This window comes from Python bivittatus, unplaced genomic scaffold (assembly GCF_059951505.1).
Source record: "Python bivittatus isolate LINGU-HERP-01145 unplaced genomic scaffold, Pbiv_v1 ctg000070_np1212, whole genome shotgun sequence".
In the NCBI taxonomy this organism is placed as follows: domain Eukaryota; kingdom Metazoa; phylum Chordata; class Lepidosauria; order Squamata; family Pythonidae; genus Python; species Python bivittatus.
The window spans coordinates 41,462,371-41,480,165 of NW_028277034.1; the positions used below are offsets into that span (position 1 = coordinate 41,462,371).

Genomic DNA, 17,795 nt, shown 5'->3' on the forward strand with positions numbered 1-17,795 from the left:
GCCGTGCTGTCTTACCAGGGTTCAGCAGAAGCCTTTTGTTTCCCATCCAGACCCTCACAGCCTCCAGGCACCTCAAAAGGGTGGTCACAGCATCACTCAAATCACCCGGGATGGAGATGTTGTAATTCGGTATCATCTGCATATTGATGATACCTCATCCCATGGTGGCAGATGATCTCACTCAGTGGTTTCATGTAGATGTTCAAAAGGAGTGGAGAGAGTACTGAACCCTGCAGCACCTCACAAAGGAGGGGCCACAGGATGGACCTCTCACTCCCTATCAATACTGATTGGGACTGGCCTTAAAGGAAGGAGGTGAACCAGTGCAAAAGTGTGCCGCCCCCCCAACTCCCCAAGCCGCCCCAAAAGGATACGATGGTTAATGGTATTGAAAGCCACTGAGAGGTCAAGAAGAGCAAGGATGCATGCACTACCTCCATCCTGGTCCCACCAGAGATCATCCAAGAGTGCGACAAATGCTGTACCTGTGCATCTGGTTTTTCCTGCCTAAGTGCAGGATCTTACTTTTCTCAACTGAACTGCATCTTGTTGGATAGGGTCCAGTGGTCAAGTCTGTCAAGTTCCTCCTGAATCTTGAATCTATCTTCTGAGATGTTAGCAATTCCCCCAAGCTTTGTGTCATCTGCAAATTTGATGAGTGCCCCTTCAGTCCCCTGATCTAGGTCATGAAGAAGTTGTAAGCACTGGGCCCAAGATAGAACCTTGAGGTACCCCACTGCATACTTCCCTCCACATAGATGTAGTTCCATTAAGGACCACACACTCAGTGTGGTTGGTCAGCCAACTGCAAATCCATCTGTTAGTGGTACTGTCTATTCCACATTGTTCTATCAATCTAGATTTAATAGGTCTCTTTGTGCATCTGGCCTTGTAGCTTAGGAGTGGCTGAAACAGCAATATCCACAGGCTCTTGCTGCTTCCATCAGAATGATAAAAGTGGAAGTGGCTTTGCAAGATTGAACTGCAAAGTCTGTCCAAGCTCTGGTATGTGTGCAGTGTCACAATGCATACAGAAAAGAGGACTGGCTTGTATTACAATGCTGCAATGCTGCTTCTTTCACTATGGTCCCCCCTGGCCTCCTAGGCACTGCTGGTTGAAATGGTTGTGCAAGCCTTACAGAATATTACATGAATCTGTGTAGTAAATATACTGTATGGTGCTTCTGGAAGCAAACTTTCCTGGCTACTTAGATGAATTCTTGCTTAACCTTATCTGCAAATAGGCAGTCTGCTGCAATCACATAACAACCACAATTGGGACTGGCAACTCTGTTGCTAAGTGATGTGGTTGTTAAGTGAGACATCATGTGACTGCAACAAACTTATGACCTCACTTCTACTATGGTCCTTAAGCTAATCTACCATGGTGGTTAAGCAAGACATTACATGACCGCGAGTTGCAATTTTACTGCTGGCTTCTCCATTGACTGTGCTTTGCTTATACCAAAATAGATCTCTCTTTGCTTCAATAACTATATAAGTGAGTTACCTGTTATTTATATATTTATGTTCTCTTGCATTTTCTTAGAGGTTCGTACCTGTGAAAACTTCTGCTCCAGCTCCTGGCACATATGATGAAACACGCTCTGCTCTTGAATCTTTGAGAAGACCATATGGATCAAAAAGCATCCCATTTGGCCATACCTCAGTTCGATTCACCCAAGACTCCAGATTGCAAAAAACACCAGGTACATCAATATGTCTCCATCTTCTAAACTGCCCAGAAGAAGAGCCCCGTAGGATTGTCTGGGCTGCTGATGTCTTTCCTTCTCCCAGCTATCCCTCAGTTTGTTGCCTATACTTGGAGTTCATAAGTCTTGTAAAGCAGTTTTGGTTTTTTAACTGTTTCTGTTGGTTCATAAACTTCTGTGCTTCTATAGAACAGCGGACCCCCTTGCCTAGATGCCTCTAGTTTGCTTTGTCATCACTGATAAAATATCAATTATCCAAATTTTCTTTGAAAAGGAATATGTATGAAATCCATGTCATTCAGTATAAAGTATGATAATCTGTGAAGTTTGTAGTTGTTCTAGAACTGTACTAGTGAAAAATAGATTTTTCTATATATACTGACAATATTCACTTTATGAGATCTGATATACTGTATGTATGTATGTATGTATGTATGTATGTGTATGTGTGTGCATATATATAGTATACCCGATCTCATAAAGTGAATCTTGTCAATTATAGATGGGTAGCCTAGTCTTGTGCCTTCTGGATTGAAAAAGATGACGAATATCAAATTAGTAGCTCAGTGTTAACAACAACAACAACAATAATAATGTGTTCAATATAATTTTAGACAATGAAGATCCCATACATCTTCAGTAATCAGAACTTCCAAATGTAGGTTGGTTTCCATTATAGAATTACTCTTAAAAGATAAAGTGACAAAGTAGTTATGCAGCTTAATCAATTTTTCTTCATGCTGACATTAGGAAGGGATCAAAATAGGGAACCCAGTGCTTTACAGATTCTGTTTATTTTATAATGCTACTTGCATATAAGGAATATCTTCTGCAATTGACTGATTGGATAATCATAAATCTGATTTCAGCATTTTTTGCATTGGCTTTTGGGCATTATTTATTTAATCATTACCTCATTAAATAATAGCTCTCTTTCTTTTTCTCTCTTCCCAGTACTTCATGGTTCTTACTGGAAGTATGTTACTCTAAATGCATGTCATGTAAAAAGGTGGGCTTAGGATAAATATTATAATGGACTTGAATAACCATAGGGGGTGATTGTGGACTTAATAACAACAAAAAATCTTGATGAACTCCAGTTACCTCCAATTTCCCTCTGGCCTCCTATATTCATCAGAATATGGAGGGTTAGAGAGGCACCAAAAAAAACAAAAAAAACAACCATACAAGCTTTCATTTAGTGTTTTATAACATTATCTCCACTTTTAGTCCATTAATTTTCACTTTTAGACATTCCACTGCTGGAGACATGTTTTTGCCTCCCTTACATTTTATCTAAACCAGAGACTAGATAGTGTGTGGCTGAGGCTTTATGGTGCATAGCCTTGGTTGAGGGATGTGTGGGGAATAGGGATTGGTTTATTAGAGAATAAACACATTTTTAAGTAGACTCACACACTTTCAACAGAGATCTAGGAGTTCAGGATCTTATTATTCAGGAATGTGGAGATAACCTTGATGAAGGTATGCAGGTGCCATTAAGGGAAAATAAAAGACAACTCAGCCCTGTTTGGTATAAGAGTATATAGAGAAACTCTGACAGGCTTTCAAGATTCTATTGATCCCTTTCAGTAATAAGGTAACATTCTTGTAAATCCTTGTAATGCCTGTTTCCTGACCTGGCCCATCTTGAAGTATGGGCTAGGTCAGGAAACCTTTATGCAGTAATGAAATGTTCAAGGAGCACAAAGCACACAGAAAGTCTTGGTTAACCTTTATTAGTTGCAATTGCTTAAGCATTTTATAAACATGTACTCATACTTGTTTTGCTACAAAACTGGCCAAGTGATCCACAGGGGTTAGGGAAGACAGGAGCACTCACCAGATGTTGATGGCAGTGTCCCACAAGTGGAGGTCATTTATCCAGCTTTCTCTTTTATCCTTTGTCAGCCGCCTTCTGTCGTACATCACCTTACCTGTCCTTTCATTGACCATTAGGCTGCTAGGTCAAACTTCCTGAATGGCAGTTAACTTTCTTGCCATTCAGTCCTTTTCTGATTTCAAAGTTGAATTTTTAATTTTTTTAGCTTGCTTGTTACTCCTTCTCAAGGGTCAGATTTTGGTCATTAACCTCCATCTGCTTCTTTCAACATTTTATTTCTTGTAAAGCAAAATTGGAAGTTGTATTCTTTGCTATAGGAATTTGCTTGCTTCAGCTGTGTTCTCTTTTTATATCTGTAAAATGGTATTATAAAACTCTTTAATGCTCTTTCAATCAAAGAAAACTATATTCTGAATATCTCCTAGTGAGGAAAATTGAGAATATATAACATTCTTCCCTACAAGATGAGTACCACTACTTAACTTTAAATTTTCCACCGTGACAGAGGAAAAACCATCTGAACAATTCAGTGTGGATGAGTATATTGGTCAATCAAATATAGAAAATGTCCAAGAAAAAAAAATCTGATCATACATGTTAATAAAGTGAAAAGGATTCTAGGAAAAAGGAGCTAATCCGATCAGAAGCAATGCTCATTCCTTTCTTAAACTTTCACTCTAGTATTTGGTGATTCTGTATGTGTGGAACTCAAAACTAGGAACACCATAAAATGGGGGGGAGTTAACTAATAAATTGTGTATTTCTTAGAAAGCAGACCTTGCAAAAGTGACAGAAAAGTTACTAAAGAAGATATTCCAAATATTGGAAGTTTAATTTTATCTATATAAATCTACTTCATTAACAGTATATACATTAATTAAGATGTTTGAAATAAGAATATTCATGATTTTAAATAGAAGATGATGTTATCTCAGGCTTTCTGCTCAAAAATATTTGTCAAACATAAGATATAAACAATTAATTAAATATTAGATTAGGAATAGTAAAAACAGGGAACTTAAACTGAAGCCACTTCAGCTTTCTGAAATGGAAAGATCGGTTGCCTCTGATAATTGTGCAATTTGGATAGACTTAAGAAATTACCTTATGAACCTTGGTGTTGTGGTTTGCTGCTTTGCTATATTAAATTAATTATATTAAATCCTTTCACACAGTTTTTGCCAGTTTTAACCTGCAATAGTATGGAATTTTATATATATATAATTTCAATAGAATGGAATTATATATATAGTATGGAATTATATATACAGTATACTCAGAGAATGATTTACTCAGAGAATGATTTAAAGATAATTTTAAGACACCAGAAAGATGTAGGCCCCCAAGGAAATTTGATTGCATACTTCAAAGGCTCTACTTTGTCCAGTAATTGTTACATTAAAGGCTTCACTTAAACAAGACATGCAAAGGGATCTTTGAGCATTTGCTCACACTATTTTACTTATATTTACTGTGGAACTGTGCTAATTACTGTGCTAATATAATTTAATATAATTTATATTCAGTAATTTATATATAATTTTTCAAAGCTGATCCAAAGATAAAAAATAAAATCACTTACAGTACTGCTTTGTAGCATTGTCCATTGTTTTTGACATACTATGGACAGGCAATTAAACAGCCTAATCCTATATTTGTTTATTTGCAGCTAAATCCCATGGAGTAGATTAAGACTTGCTTTTAAATGAAGGTGTATAGGCTTTTGGCCCTAGCATTTTAAAAGTAAATAACTTATGGTTATCCAAGTGTGAAAATATTCTAGGCTATCTGAAAACATGCGACTTTATTTTACATACTTACTCAATTGCCAATGCCACGTCTTTATACTCTTTCATCCTCTGACAAGGTCACCCTTGTTGACAGTCTGAAAGAGCTATTTATCCTTGTGTTGCAGATCATGCTAGTTATCCTAAGATTGTAGAGGTCATCAGCCCTATAATATGACAGTCACTCCTAAGACAAATAGTATCTATTAATGGTATTCTCAAGAGTGCTGTCTTTTTTTTAAAAAACAAAGCACTGAGTGAGGCTTGTATAAGTAATCAACTACTGAATAGGCTAGCTGTAGGTATTTGGAAAATATCTATGCTATGAATAAGCATTCTTCCATTATTTTGGAGGGATTCCAAATTCTGTCAGATTCTATTTTTTGAACTAAATTTTCTTTGTAGAAATGTTTGTCTGCAAGCAAATGTAAATGAAATTTATCATTAAAGGACACAATGACCTTCCTTCAGCTACTTACCTTGAAAACAGCTTCTGATATATTGTCCCTTCTACAGTTTTTTTCTGTTGCTGCTCTCCTTGTACTGTGTCCTCAAGTACATACCTTTGCTTTTGTCCGCTAACATAAGCCTTTTTTTTTTTTTGGCTGAACACATTTATTGCAACTTTGGAGGAACTTAAATAAGGAATTTCCTGCCTGATGGAGTTGTGTATTACTGGTCCCAAGTAGTTACAGAGTTTCTGCATCAGTATTTTTATATTTTGATTTATAGTTTTTCTTTCATCTATTGAAGCAAAGATGGTGTTCAAGGACTCTTCAGATGGCTTCCCAAGCACATATTATCAGATCCAAATCTGTTTAGCTTCTGCTATTTTGTAACAGTATATGCCTTTTCCTGCCATAGTAGTAAAGCATAAGATGAGAAAGTACTTTAATCCATTCTTTTTCCATTTAACGTTGTGCCTAGAATTAATATTTTGATTGGGTTTTTTGTAATTGATTCCCTTTTAATACTGAAATTAATATAAAATTCTTCATTAATAGGGTTCTGTGGTTCAGAGCAATCTATGTAGAATGGGCTCCTAATCCATATTCAAATGAACATTATTTTTATTTGAAATAGGTGGCGCATCCTAAAATTGCTTTAAATTATAAGTTAAATTATTATAAAACTTAAACATAATTTGTTAATCTTCATTAATGTTTACTTGGCTAATATTCAGACAAAAAAACCCTTTATTTATCAGCATATATGTTATTAATTTGAAGTATATTTACTTAAGAAAAATAAAAGGGTGGAATTATTATATTTGATAGGGTTTCAAAAGGAACAAATCTATGAATTATACAATTATGGAACTCTATAGTGACTGAAACTATAAAAAAGAAGAAACCTGTCTGTGTTCAAATAAGGAAACTCCATGTCATAAACTTTAGTGGAATGGTATTAGCTATATCTTTGTCAACTGCCCAGAGTCGCATTTGTAAGATAGGTAGCCATTTAAATATAAATAAATACATACATACCTAAGGCTGCAGATCATTTCTCAGCTCCCAAAACTTTATTCCTATTCACAGTTAGTTACTCTTAATTCTAGTTGGTTTAAGCTTAATTGACTGAAATTGAATTATGTTTGTAGGGATCAGAATGATGGTAAATCTGTATGTATATCATTTTATTTTGCATAAAATTCCAATTTAAATGAAGCTGCTTCGTTCAACTAAAATTTCATTGTGCACTTGCAGGTCCTGCATATTATAATATCCTCAATTACAGAATTGCAACACCCAATCTTAAAAAGGTTCTCACAGAGAGAAAAAAGAAAGGAGCATTTGGCTCTTCAGTTCCTCGACTGTTATATTTAGTTAATAGGGAAGCTTTTACTACACCTGGACCTGCTGATTATCAGGTAATTTTTGGTTTTGTTCACATGTCTGTCACTGTTCTAAATTATGGCAAGGAGAATTGGTAGATCAAATGCTACTTAACTAGGATGGGAATATGAAAGTCCTACATTTAAAATCTTTATACACGTGAATGCCAGATACTATTGCCTTCTTAGTTTTCTAATTTCTAATAAGAATTATGGAGTTTAGGCCACTGATGTGGTCCAATATGGGCTTTGTTCATGTTCCTCTACAAAGAATCAGCTGCATCTTATATGGGGTGATAAATAGGTCTTCTGAGAGTCCTGCATAAGCAGATATGCAAATTTATTGTTTTCCTCTCTTTCCCTTCATTTAGGATTAGTTTATCTTACTCTCCAGCTAATTGTTTTCAGCCACTTCTTTCTCTCTCCCCCTTACCCTTCCTCTCTCTCTCCATCACAAATTTTTAAAGGCCGGTGTGAATGCACTTGTAGTTAATCCCCACTGAATTCAACATAACTTACCGTGAAGTTTTTGAGCAGCTTTTACAATGAAGATAGGAATGTTTATTACTTGTTAATAGATTTATATGAAAAGCTAAATAAATAATTGTGTTATACTTTAAAAATAAGCAGAGCTATTGTCTATAAAACCTTATGCTGCAGTGAACCTGTTCTACTCTGCAGTCAACCCATTTTGCTGTTCCTTTCTATTTTTTTAAATTTAACAAAGATACTTTGTTACCAGACAGTACATATATAAATTAATTAATTTGTGCATACATAGAAGGCAGTATCTAGTAATTTGAAAATTCCTAACTTGTTAACCCTTGATAGTCATACCCCCCCCCCCAAAGTATGTTTATGGATGGAATAGTTTGCCTTTCTCAAGTGATATCCATTAATTAGCATAGAAACTCTATCTTTCACATACACAAGGCCCATATTATCAAACATATTAAAGATGATTACCTAGGTGTCCATTAACATTCCCTGACAGCTTAATTTAACAATTATAATCATGTGGAAGAAGAAATGAATACATATTACCAAATATATTAGTTGTAGGGACAATTTTCTTCAGCATACTTCAGATGCAAATATTTTCCCCTTTGATCCTAATCAAGCTGAAGAGCTAACATCATATTATAGATATATTTAGGGATGGGTCTCTCAATAGCAGAAATGAGAAGAGACTAGGAAGTACTGTGAAGATTGGAGCAAAAGACATAAAATATTGTTAGCTAGTCCTTAAAAATTATCCAAAGCAGATTAAAAGTTTCACGTATAGCAACACGCTTAAGTAAAAGTTTCCAGCATTCCTATTTTTGACATAAGTTTTTTAAAAAAATTTTTTTTTTATTTCACTCTGGTTACATAAATATTCCTCAAGCAAGCAAAATATCACATAATTTTTTTTATATAATTACCAGAAATGATATTACCTGTATTCCTTTTTATATACTGTATTATATGTATAGCTTTTATATTGTCTTATGATAGGATACAGCTGAATATTAAGCATTTTTAGTTTTATTTGGAAATCTTTCCTTTCATTCAGCCAAATGTAACTTAAATCAGAAGTAACTTGCACTTCTTGGTAGATGGAAATGAATGGGAGGATCACTGTAGGGAACATATATCTTGAAGATGGGAGAGGACCTCACAGATATCTTTGCAGATCCTCCTATATATAATATGCTAGTGTTGTGGCACAACAATACACATTGTTGTTTTATTGACAAAATTGATCCGTACTGGGATTTTATAGATTTTACTAAACAGTACAATATTTATGCAAATGAATGCATAATAAAATCTACCAATTATTTGATAAACAGTAAATGCTACACTGGATTATAAAGGCAAATCTGGACTTCAAAGTACTGTCATGTATTCAAATTTCAGGTCAAAGAAACTGTAGAAGAATCACATAAGAAGAAAAAGGAATTATCTGTTTTTGTATCAGCGATTGAGAGAATTCCGGTAACCCACTCGGTAAGCTATGTTCAGACTGATTTTCTTTCCTTAGTAGTGCAGGGAATTATGGAGTAATAGCTAAACCTGAAAGTCATACACTTCGAAAGTATAACTCCACTGAAGTCAATATTTATGTGAAACAGGTAGTTTTTGCAAGTACTTAATACAGAATGGAGATGAAATGCTATTGAAATGTGAGCATATTTGAAATGTATCAGTAGCCTATAAACTGAATGTATTTTTATGAACATAGTAGTTAAATTATTATGACACACACATCTAGCGTATTTCTTCAGCTAAGAGCTGAAGTGTTAATTAGATAAACATCTGCCTTCCCTACAGTATATAATTGGGAGACAGGTGTTTAATTGAGGCTATTTAAGAAAGGTGTTAATTATACTTTGCATCTTAGTCCTCATCCTAACTTGGATTGAAAGGCAACAATTTATCTCTTGTGTATTTATTTAAATGTGGAATTATAAAATGTAACATTGGCAACTGATTATCTGTAGGAACAATTATCAATTAATTTAAGAGCAAAAAGTAATGATGTTAGTGGCCACTTGGATCCGTGAAGCTAGAGTTCTAGGACTAATAACATTACATTCTTGATTGAATAACCTAGCATGTCAAAACTTGTTTGATAACACCCATTCTGATAAATTTGTTAGCTTTTCATGTGTGAAAATTTTGCTGTCTATGTGTCTTGCTAGTTTTAAGGATGTGTATTTGAAAAGCCAGCCATAAAACATGAATTTTTAGACAAATCTGATAATTCAACAAGGACAATGACACTGAGTCCTTTATTAAATTGGTCTTGCTAATGAGCAATAAGCCTCTGCTAAAGCAAGGCTATCTTTTATAACAGGTAGCACACCATTCCAAAGGTTTTCTTCTAGGAGTACAGAATTTCAGACCTTCCCGTGGCTTCTGCATCTTGCCATCAGATTGCATTTTTTAAAAAAAGTTGTGGACTAATGTTTCTGCTTTTTATGCCACTCCTTTTACCTCCATTTCCTTATCATGGAACACAACCAGCCTTTTTACTTTGAAAGCACAGATTTAAAGTTCCTTTCTTTTCGGTTCTTAATATCTGATTAATATTAATCGCAAAGTTAAATATGATTTAATCCATGTGTGGCTTTTCAAAAAGTTCAAGTTTTCCTTCAAATATTATGTTTTGTTTGTTGGAAGCACATGGAAAAACAAATCTTAAGATGTTCATATAGCAGAAAAAAACTGAAGAGATTTATTTAAATTTATTTACAATTTAAAATTGTATCATGAATGTCTTACTACTGCAATACTACTGCAATACTACTGAAGTAGATTTGTAATGAAAACTAGATAAGCACTAGTTTTTTTCCCCCCATTTCCTTTCTTTTTTTCCTTTCATTATTTACAGCTCTCAATAGAATAGTCTAAGTAGCTTATACAGGTAGTCCTTGACTTACAACCATTCATTTAATGACTGTTTAAAGTTACAACAGCATGAAAAAGGTTATGATTGGTCCTTGCACTTACGACCATTGCAGCATCCCCATGGTTACAGGATCAAAATTTAAGCACTTGGCAACCGGCATTTATCTACAATGGTTGCAGTGTCCTGGGGTCCCATGATTGCCATTTGTGACCTTCCCAGGGGGCTTCCAACAAGCAAAGTCAATGGGGGAAGCTGGATTTGCTTAATGACTGCAGCAATAAAGATTGTAAATTCGGGCATGACATACTTAACAACTTCATCGCTTAGCAACAGAAGTAGTCTCAATTGTGGTCGTAAGTTGAAGACTACCTGTATGTTAAAACAATATATACTAGGTACTATAATATAGTATGCATAAAAACAATATAAGATATACAAAGTAATCTTAATAATAAGTTCACAGACAGTTCTGAGCATGGTTTTTAGGTACCTGATTAAAACTTAAAGACCAAAGCATATCAGAGTGAAAATCAATAGAGCCAGTATTTTATTTCTTATTGAAGAAAGAACATAAACATTTATATCCCCTTTCCTTGTGCTTATGCTTCATTTAGGTCATATTGTTGAAAAATAATATCCTTGCATGCATTAATGAACAATATATTTTAGTATTTGGCCTCATATGATAAGTTATAACTTATGATCTTTTAATTGACTAAAATGAATATTGATACAATGGTGCATATAACAACATGCCAACAAAAAAAAAAGGTAATATGTTGCACATGACCTCTTATAGTTGCTTAATTAAAAATATAATTTAAAGATTATTTTTTAAAAAAAATTAATGCACAAAAACCATTAAAAACCCTGAATGCACTGGAAATATAAGCAAACTGTATGTGCTGTTCCAGAATTAGTTTCAGAAAATTGCTATATAAAATTAAGATGGTAGAATAGAGTGCAAGTCCAGGAGTAATTATAAATGCAGGAAATTTATTTATCTCTGATTTTGATGTACGTTTACATTATTAACATTCATAGTACAGTGTTTAAAACACCCTGTTTGGATTAGGGAAGCAATATGCTTGGAAGTGGCTAGGAGAGGGGCAGCCTTTTTTCCTGTGATCCTCTAAAGAATAGAGCTTTAATACTGCTGTTAATAGCAGGAAAGATCCTGAGATTCCTTAGGCCATACAAGAGTACCTTATTAACAAAGGCAAGGGAGGAACAGGGATTCTGTAGCCAACTCCTTTAGTTTTGCAATTAGCTTATGTCCATGTCCTAACTGGAACTGTGTACTTTATCTATCCATGTGTACTTATTTTTGATATGAATCAACAACACCTTGATGGCACATAATCAAATGGCAAGAGGGTACTTTTTATCAGTACTGTCAGTTTTTCCAGTGCAAACAACTATGATTTTCTTATCTTTAGTGAGTAAATTAATGAAATTCTTTTTCTTCCCCAGGGTTCCAAAATGTCATGTCTTGCATATTTATCTGAATTGATTGTTCTAAATATTTATAAAATATTTCTGTAATAAATCTAAATAACGAAGCAGGGTGGTTGAGGTTGGATTGACTTTTGGATGCAAGAGCAAACAGATTTTCAGATATGTCTCAGGGGTTATTATTTTACCTGCAATATTTTCCCCCTTTTGTTCCTTGAATAAGAGATTATGTTCAGCTTGCTGAATGGTGTACACAAGGCATCCATTCACAGTTTTCATGGATTGAACACCTGTTCACACAGTTGGACATGAGAAAATAATTCATACTGAGCACATGGGAATGGGACAATATTTATATGCACAGTTTACAGTCTTGTTTAATTTGTCTTTCCAAACACATTCTGCAATACAGGAAGCTTCCACATTAACTATCTACACTCCACTAAGGATAATAGCATGATAACTTGTTGATAATAACTTATTTGAATAACATTTAGATACTCTTTAGTGATAGTAATATGGTTTGTATGTTATCCCTTCCCACTCTTGGTGGATGTGGGGATTGTATGAAAAAGTATGTTGTTGGGTTCCAGTAGTCAGCCTAATGAAATATTTCTAGATAGCTAGAATTTATTGATAAAATATTTCTAGATAATTTCAATGAAAATTATAGGTGTGATAATCCATGGAATGTGGGTTCACCAACTTTAGAAGTTTACAGGTTTGCTGAATCTGGACAAGAACAAGATTTCATTTTATTCTCCTGATTGCTAAAATTAGTATCAATCAATCAAATTTTATTTATGGTCCAAGACCAAACACGCTAAAATTACTATTTTTGTAAATGATATCCTTAACATAATATTTATTATTATTTACTTAATATGCAATGATGAACAGATGGTCAGAAATGTAGGCTTCTGGTCTTTTGCAATAGCTTCTATGTTACCTACTCCAGTAACAAAACATGATTGTAAATCCAATTGCATTCAGTAGTGGTATTTAACAGAACAATGTGTGTAAAATTATATATTGTGGATTAAAATAACTTAATATTTGTCACTCACATATTGGATTGCAATCATTTCACAACATATATTTTACTGTAAATTAATATGAAATTAATGAAGTGGAGGCTGATTTGTTTCAAACAAAACATAATAAGTTGCAGATTTCCTCTGAGGATTTTGTACCTCAGTGCATCACGAAAATTTTCTTTATCATCTAGAATTCTGGGTTTCTTTCATCCTGGTAGTCATCTGGGGCATCATAGCTGTAGTCCAAAAGGAGCTTACATGAGGGTGCTTTGGAGTTCTTTCCCAACAAGAATTGAAAAGTAAGACTTCCAAATCTTCACAGTGATGAAAGCTCTTTCTAAGCAGATATTCAACAAACAATCACAATATTGATTCACTATTACATCTCCCAATAACTTTTTCTGTATCGTCTCATCTCATTCCCATCCATTCCTGTTGACTAGTATAATACATTTTCTTCTGGATCACATTAATTTAGAATGTCCCAAAACTATCTTTATTTTACTGTTTTCTCTATTTACTGGAGTGTAACAGACGCCTGTAACCAAACAATGGATTTCCTGTTTCATATACACTCAGAACAACTTAGATGGTATAATTCATACTTTTAGACAGATTTTATTCCTTTCATAATTAATTCATTCATAATTACGCATGCATATGTACTGTATGTATTCGACTCCATCTAACAGGAATAGACCATCTTCATTTAAATTTCTTATAACCTTCCTCTCTCTCTCAGTTTCACAATCACACAATTTATCTCTTTTCTTTCCCCACTCCCTGTTTCATTCATGAATTCAAGATTCTGATCTATTTACTCACCTGACATTCCAAGTTAAAACTTTTCTTATGCCATTGTCATCACCAGGTGGGCCCACAGATATTGACTTCCACCACCTATCATGTCTTTGGTCAATTAAGGCTTTCACATGACACTTTTAGGAAGATAGACAAGATGAATGCTCCATTGCCAGCCTTAGTCACATCCATATTACAAGGAGCATTCCTAATGGTAATGATAGTGCTGGTCAGTTCTGGCACATTTTGGCTAAACTGTCACAAGCATAACCAAAGGCCATTTTTATTCCAAGCATACTCATGCTATTCTGTGCAAGCTAGGATTTCTAATTTAGAGACTACCTTGCAAGCCATCATACTGTTGCCTTCATCCCATCAACTAGCAGATCACACAGCATACTGGTGTACTCAAGATAATTCATCTGCTCAATGTGTAATATTGATTAAAGGAATGCTTAACAAAGATAATTAAAAAAAAACCAGGAACAACTTTAGCAGCAGAGTTCAACTGAAGAACACTATTAGGAAAAGAAGTACCTTCTAAGAACTAGAAATTTGTCATAACTTTCATAAAGACAATAAAAATTGTATTTGGAAAACTGAAAATTTGGAGGAATAGGCAATGGAAAATACAAAACTTATATGGAGTGAGGTTATTCTGTCTAGTTCAATTCTACTGACTTTCAAGTGCTAAAAAGTCTTCCAGGTCTCTTAGGAGATAATTTAGAATGGGAGATTGTTTTGCTTTAATTCCACAGCTCTGCCACTTTGTTATGGATCTGTCTTTTCTTAAATATAGTTGTATGCTGCTCACGTAGGTGGGCAGTGTTGGCATTCAGCTAATCAGTTACATTTTAATCAATCCTTGTATGGTTTGAGAAAATTCTAATTGCAATAGATGTTCTAAAAAAAAGCCTATGTATTGCTTCCTTATTTGCTGTACTAATTAAGGAAAATATATATCTCTATCTCTGTCTCTGTCTATGCTAGTTCTGTTTTTTTTTTTTCAGATTTCACAGGCATTACATAAGTTAAACTATTTTATCAATTTTATCACGTGAAACCCTGTGGAATTATCACAGATATCTTGGAATATCCTTGATACTTTCAAAATCTGTCAGTTTTTGCTCTTTCACTTAATTTATCCATCCTGTATTTATTGCCTTGAATTAATATAATTCTTTGCCTGTCAAAGAAAGCAGTTTCATTAAAACTTAATTTAACTAGATTGCTAAGAGTCCAATAATTTGGTTAGAAACAAATGAAGTTCCATTGTAGAGCAATCATAATCCTAGTTCTTCTAGATTAAAAGGACATGGTAAGTGTTCAAGGGCTATTGCAGAGCAGAAGGATTTGGTAGTTACTGCTGACTGAGGTATTTACCTGTGGAAACTTTTTGCATCAATTCAAATGTGAGAATATTTATTTTATGAAATAAGTTATCCTATTAACTATACATTTATTTAATTATATTTTAGGTTTATTTTAAGCTATGATGCTATATGCTAGTGGAGAGCTGAGACTCTCTAAGCACTTATAAATTTTGTTCCTTTTCTTATAGTAAATTATCTTTATATGTAAAACACCTTTACCTATATTAACTATCATAGATGTGTAGATCAAGAAAATGAATAGACAAATGGTTTCAGTTAAATTATATCAAATATGTTTATATGCAAAATGTATGGTATCACTTTCTCAGGGATAGGCAAAATGGGCATTAATGTAATCAAGTTGAGACATGGAGATCCTTTACTTGGAAAATCAATAGAGATTTTGTTATGATATATAGCTATTTGCATTTATATAAAGACTAGTATTTGTTTCTACTTGATTTTGGTTTGAAAAAATAATATTTGTTTGCATTTAATTTGTGGGTTAAATGATTTTTTTTCAGTTGCTTGCCTAGTGAGTGGATAATTTGTCAAATATTGTTATTCCAAAAGTCTCTCCAAAATTTTAAATTGTAATGGTGAAATTAACACATTTGTTTCACTTGATAACTTGCCCGGCAATCAACAACTTCTTCAGTATTCTTAGCTAGAGATTAGCAGCTGGTGTTCCCAGAGCTAAATATGCCCATTAGGAAATACAACTTTGGATAGGGTAGGGAGGAAATATTTTTACTAATGTTTATAGCTGACACACATGCTGATGTTAATTGTTTCTGCCCTGTTTAAAACTTTAGAGGAAGCACTGCTCCAGGGATGGGTATATCTGGGCCCCGTTTTTAAAACAAGCCTTGATGGCAGTGGGGCACATAGCTATGAGATAGCTGCATAACTCAGCTGTCTCATTAGTTATAAGTATCAGAAAAAGTCCTAACCAAAAATCACTAAGAATCCTGCTTCCTTCTCAGAAGTTTCCAATATTCTCACTTATAACTTCTATATCAGACAATGATTTGATGAAGGTAGGTCACTTTTTAATGACTCAGTTTAATTTAACTCACTTTTGCTCTGACAGTATAACAGTTTCATGTGTTGTTCCCTTTAAGAATGTTTCAACTTTTGATCTAAATGTCAATATGGAAAGAGGAATCATCCATTTTGATGCCAATCTTTATGCAAAAAAAACCTACAGCAACATTTACACCAAGGAATTGACATCTGCCTCTAGCAACCAGCTGCTTAAACTTTGTGCATCTTGCTATTTAGAAAGTCAATTTATCTTTTGCAAAACTTATGCATTCATATAAATGAATTCAAGACTGCTGTAAAATGAGACACACTAATCAATTCAAACTCAGCAGTTGGCAGCTATTAATTGCCATTTACACACATTTAAATGCAAGACTTGCAATTGCTTTGATTCATAAAATGTTGAAGATGCTTTTTAATGTGCAAAGAAATCCTGCATTCATTTGGAATTAGTGACTGATGTTCATTACTTTTTAAAAACATGAAGCCAAATTTCTAAAGTATTAAGCAGACCAAGCAGGTCTGCTTATAAATATGAAATAGTAACAGTGTAGTATGTGATTTGTAATGGATTTATTGGCTGCAGAAATGGGATGATGATTATTGAAACGGGTTCAATTAATGAGATATTAATAGATTATTTTCTATAGGACAGTTTTAAAAAGCATGTAGCTGCTTAATATATTTGCATTGGGAACTAAGTAACACAGCAACTTTCCTACTTATTTTACTGCTGGCCCAGAATTTGGGGAAATGAAAGATGATCTATGTAAAGAGAACATATTGGAAGGAAATGTTTTTATTTGCACAAAAGAATGTAAAAGAGAATAGCAATGCAATGATAATGATTCATATGATAATGTCTTTGTGTGAGACTGAAATTCAAAATGTACATTATTAGCCTAGAAATTTGTATATGGTATATCAGAACTATATGTGGATGTTGATTTGGGTATGTAAAGCTCAACCAATATTTTTGCACATACCAATTGTAGTTGTATGAGTTGGCAAACAATATGAATCTTCTTTGCGCTTGACATCCAACTCTTCCCTCTTCAGCCCTAGACATAAACATACATTTAGAATTTGAATCAAGACTTGGAACAATGCCAGTGGGATATAGCAATCAGTGCATTTTAGCTTCATACTAAATATGACTTTTGTGCTTTTGATATATATGTATTTTAAATGGTATTTATTTCATTGTCCGTGTTTATTTTTATATTGTCTTTTACTTCATTTAAATCACATTGGTTTGTAAGGAAGAGGGTAGAAGGAAATAGATACATAGAAGAAGGGCTATGGCTATCGTTTTTCATATGGAATCAAATGTATTGTTCAATGAAATCTTAATAACTGCACCACACTATTACTTTGCATAGTGTTGTCCAGGAGACTCTTGTGGCTTTCAGGGATGCCACCTTGCAGATAACCAAATGTAAGACCTTATTTGTGAGGTTGGGGTCCAGGGAACAGATGAAATTGCTCCTTCTATACCAATCTCCCTGC

General features: G+C 34.0%; 1 protein-coding gene across 1 annotated transcript in view; it reads left to right on the forward strand.

Annotated features, from left to right (window-relative positions):
* STPG2 (sperm tail PG-rich repeat containing 2) overlaps window positions 1-17,795 on the forward strand; it is a 228,358-nt gene that overhangs the window by 56,655 nt on the left and 153,908 nt on the right. The window contains exons 8-10 of the mRNA XM_088133269.1: window positions 1,550-1,709; window positions 7,049-7,212; window positions 9,079-9,168. Of these exons, the coding sequence (XP_087989395.1) occupies window positions 1,550-1,709; window positions 7,049-7,212; window positions 9,079-9,168 (414 nt within the window). The remainder of the gene's footprint in view (window positions 1-1,549; window positions 1,710-7,048; window positions 7,213-9,078; window positions 9,169-17,795) is intronic.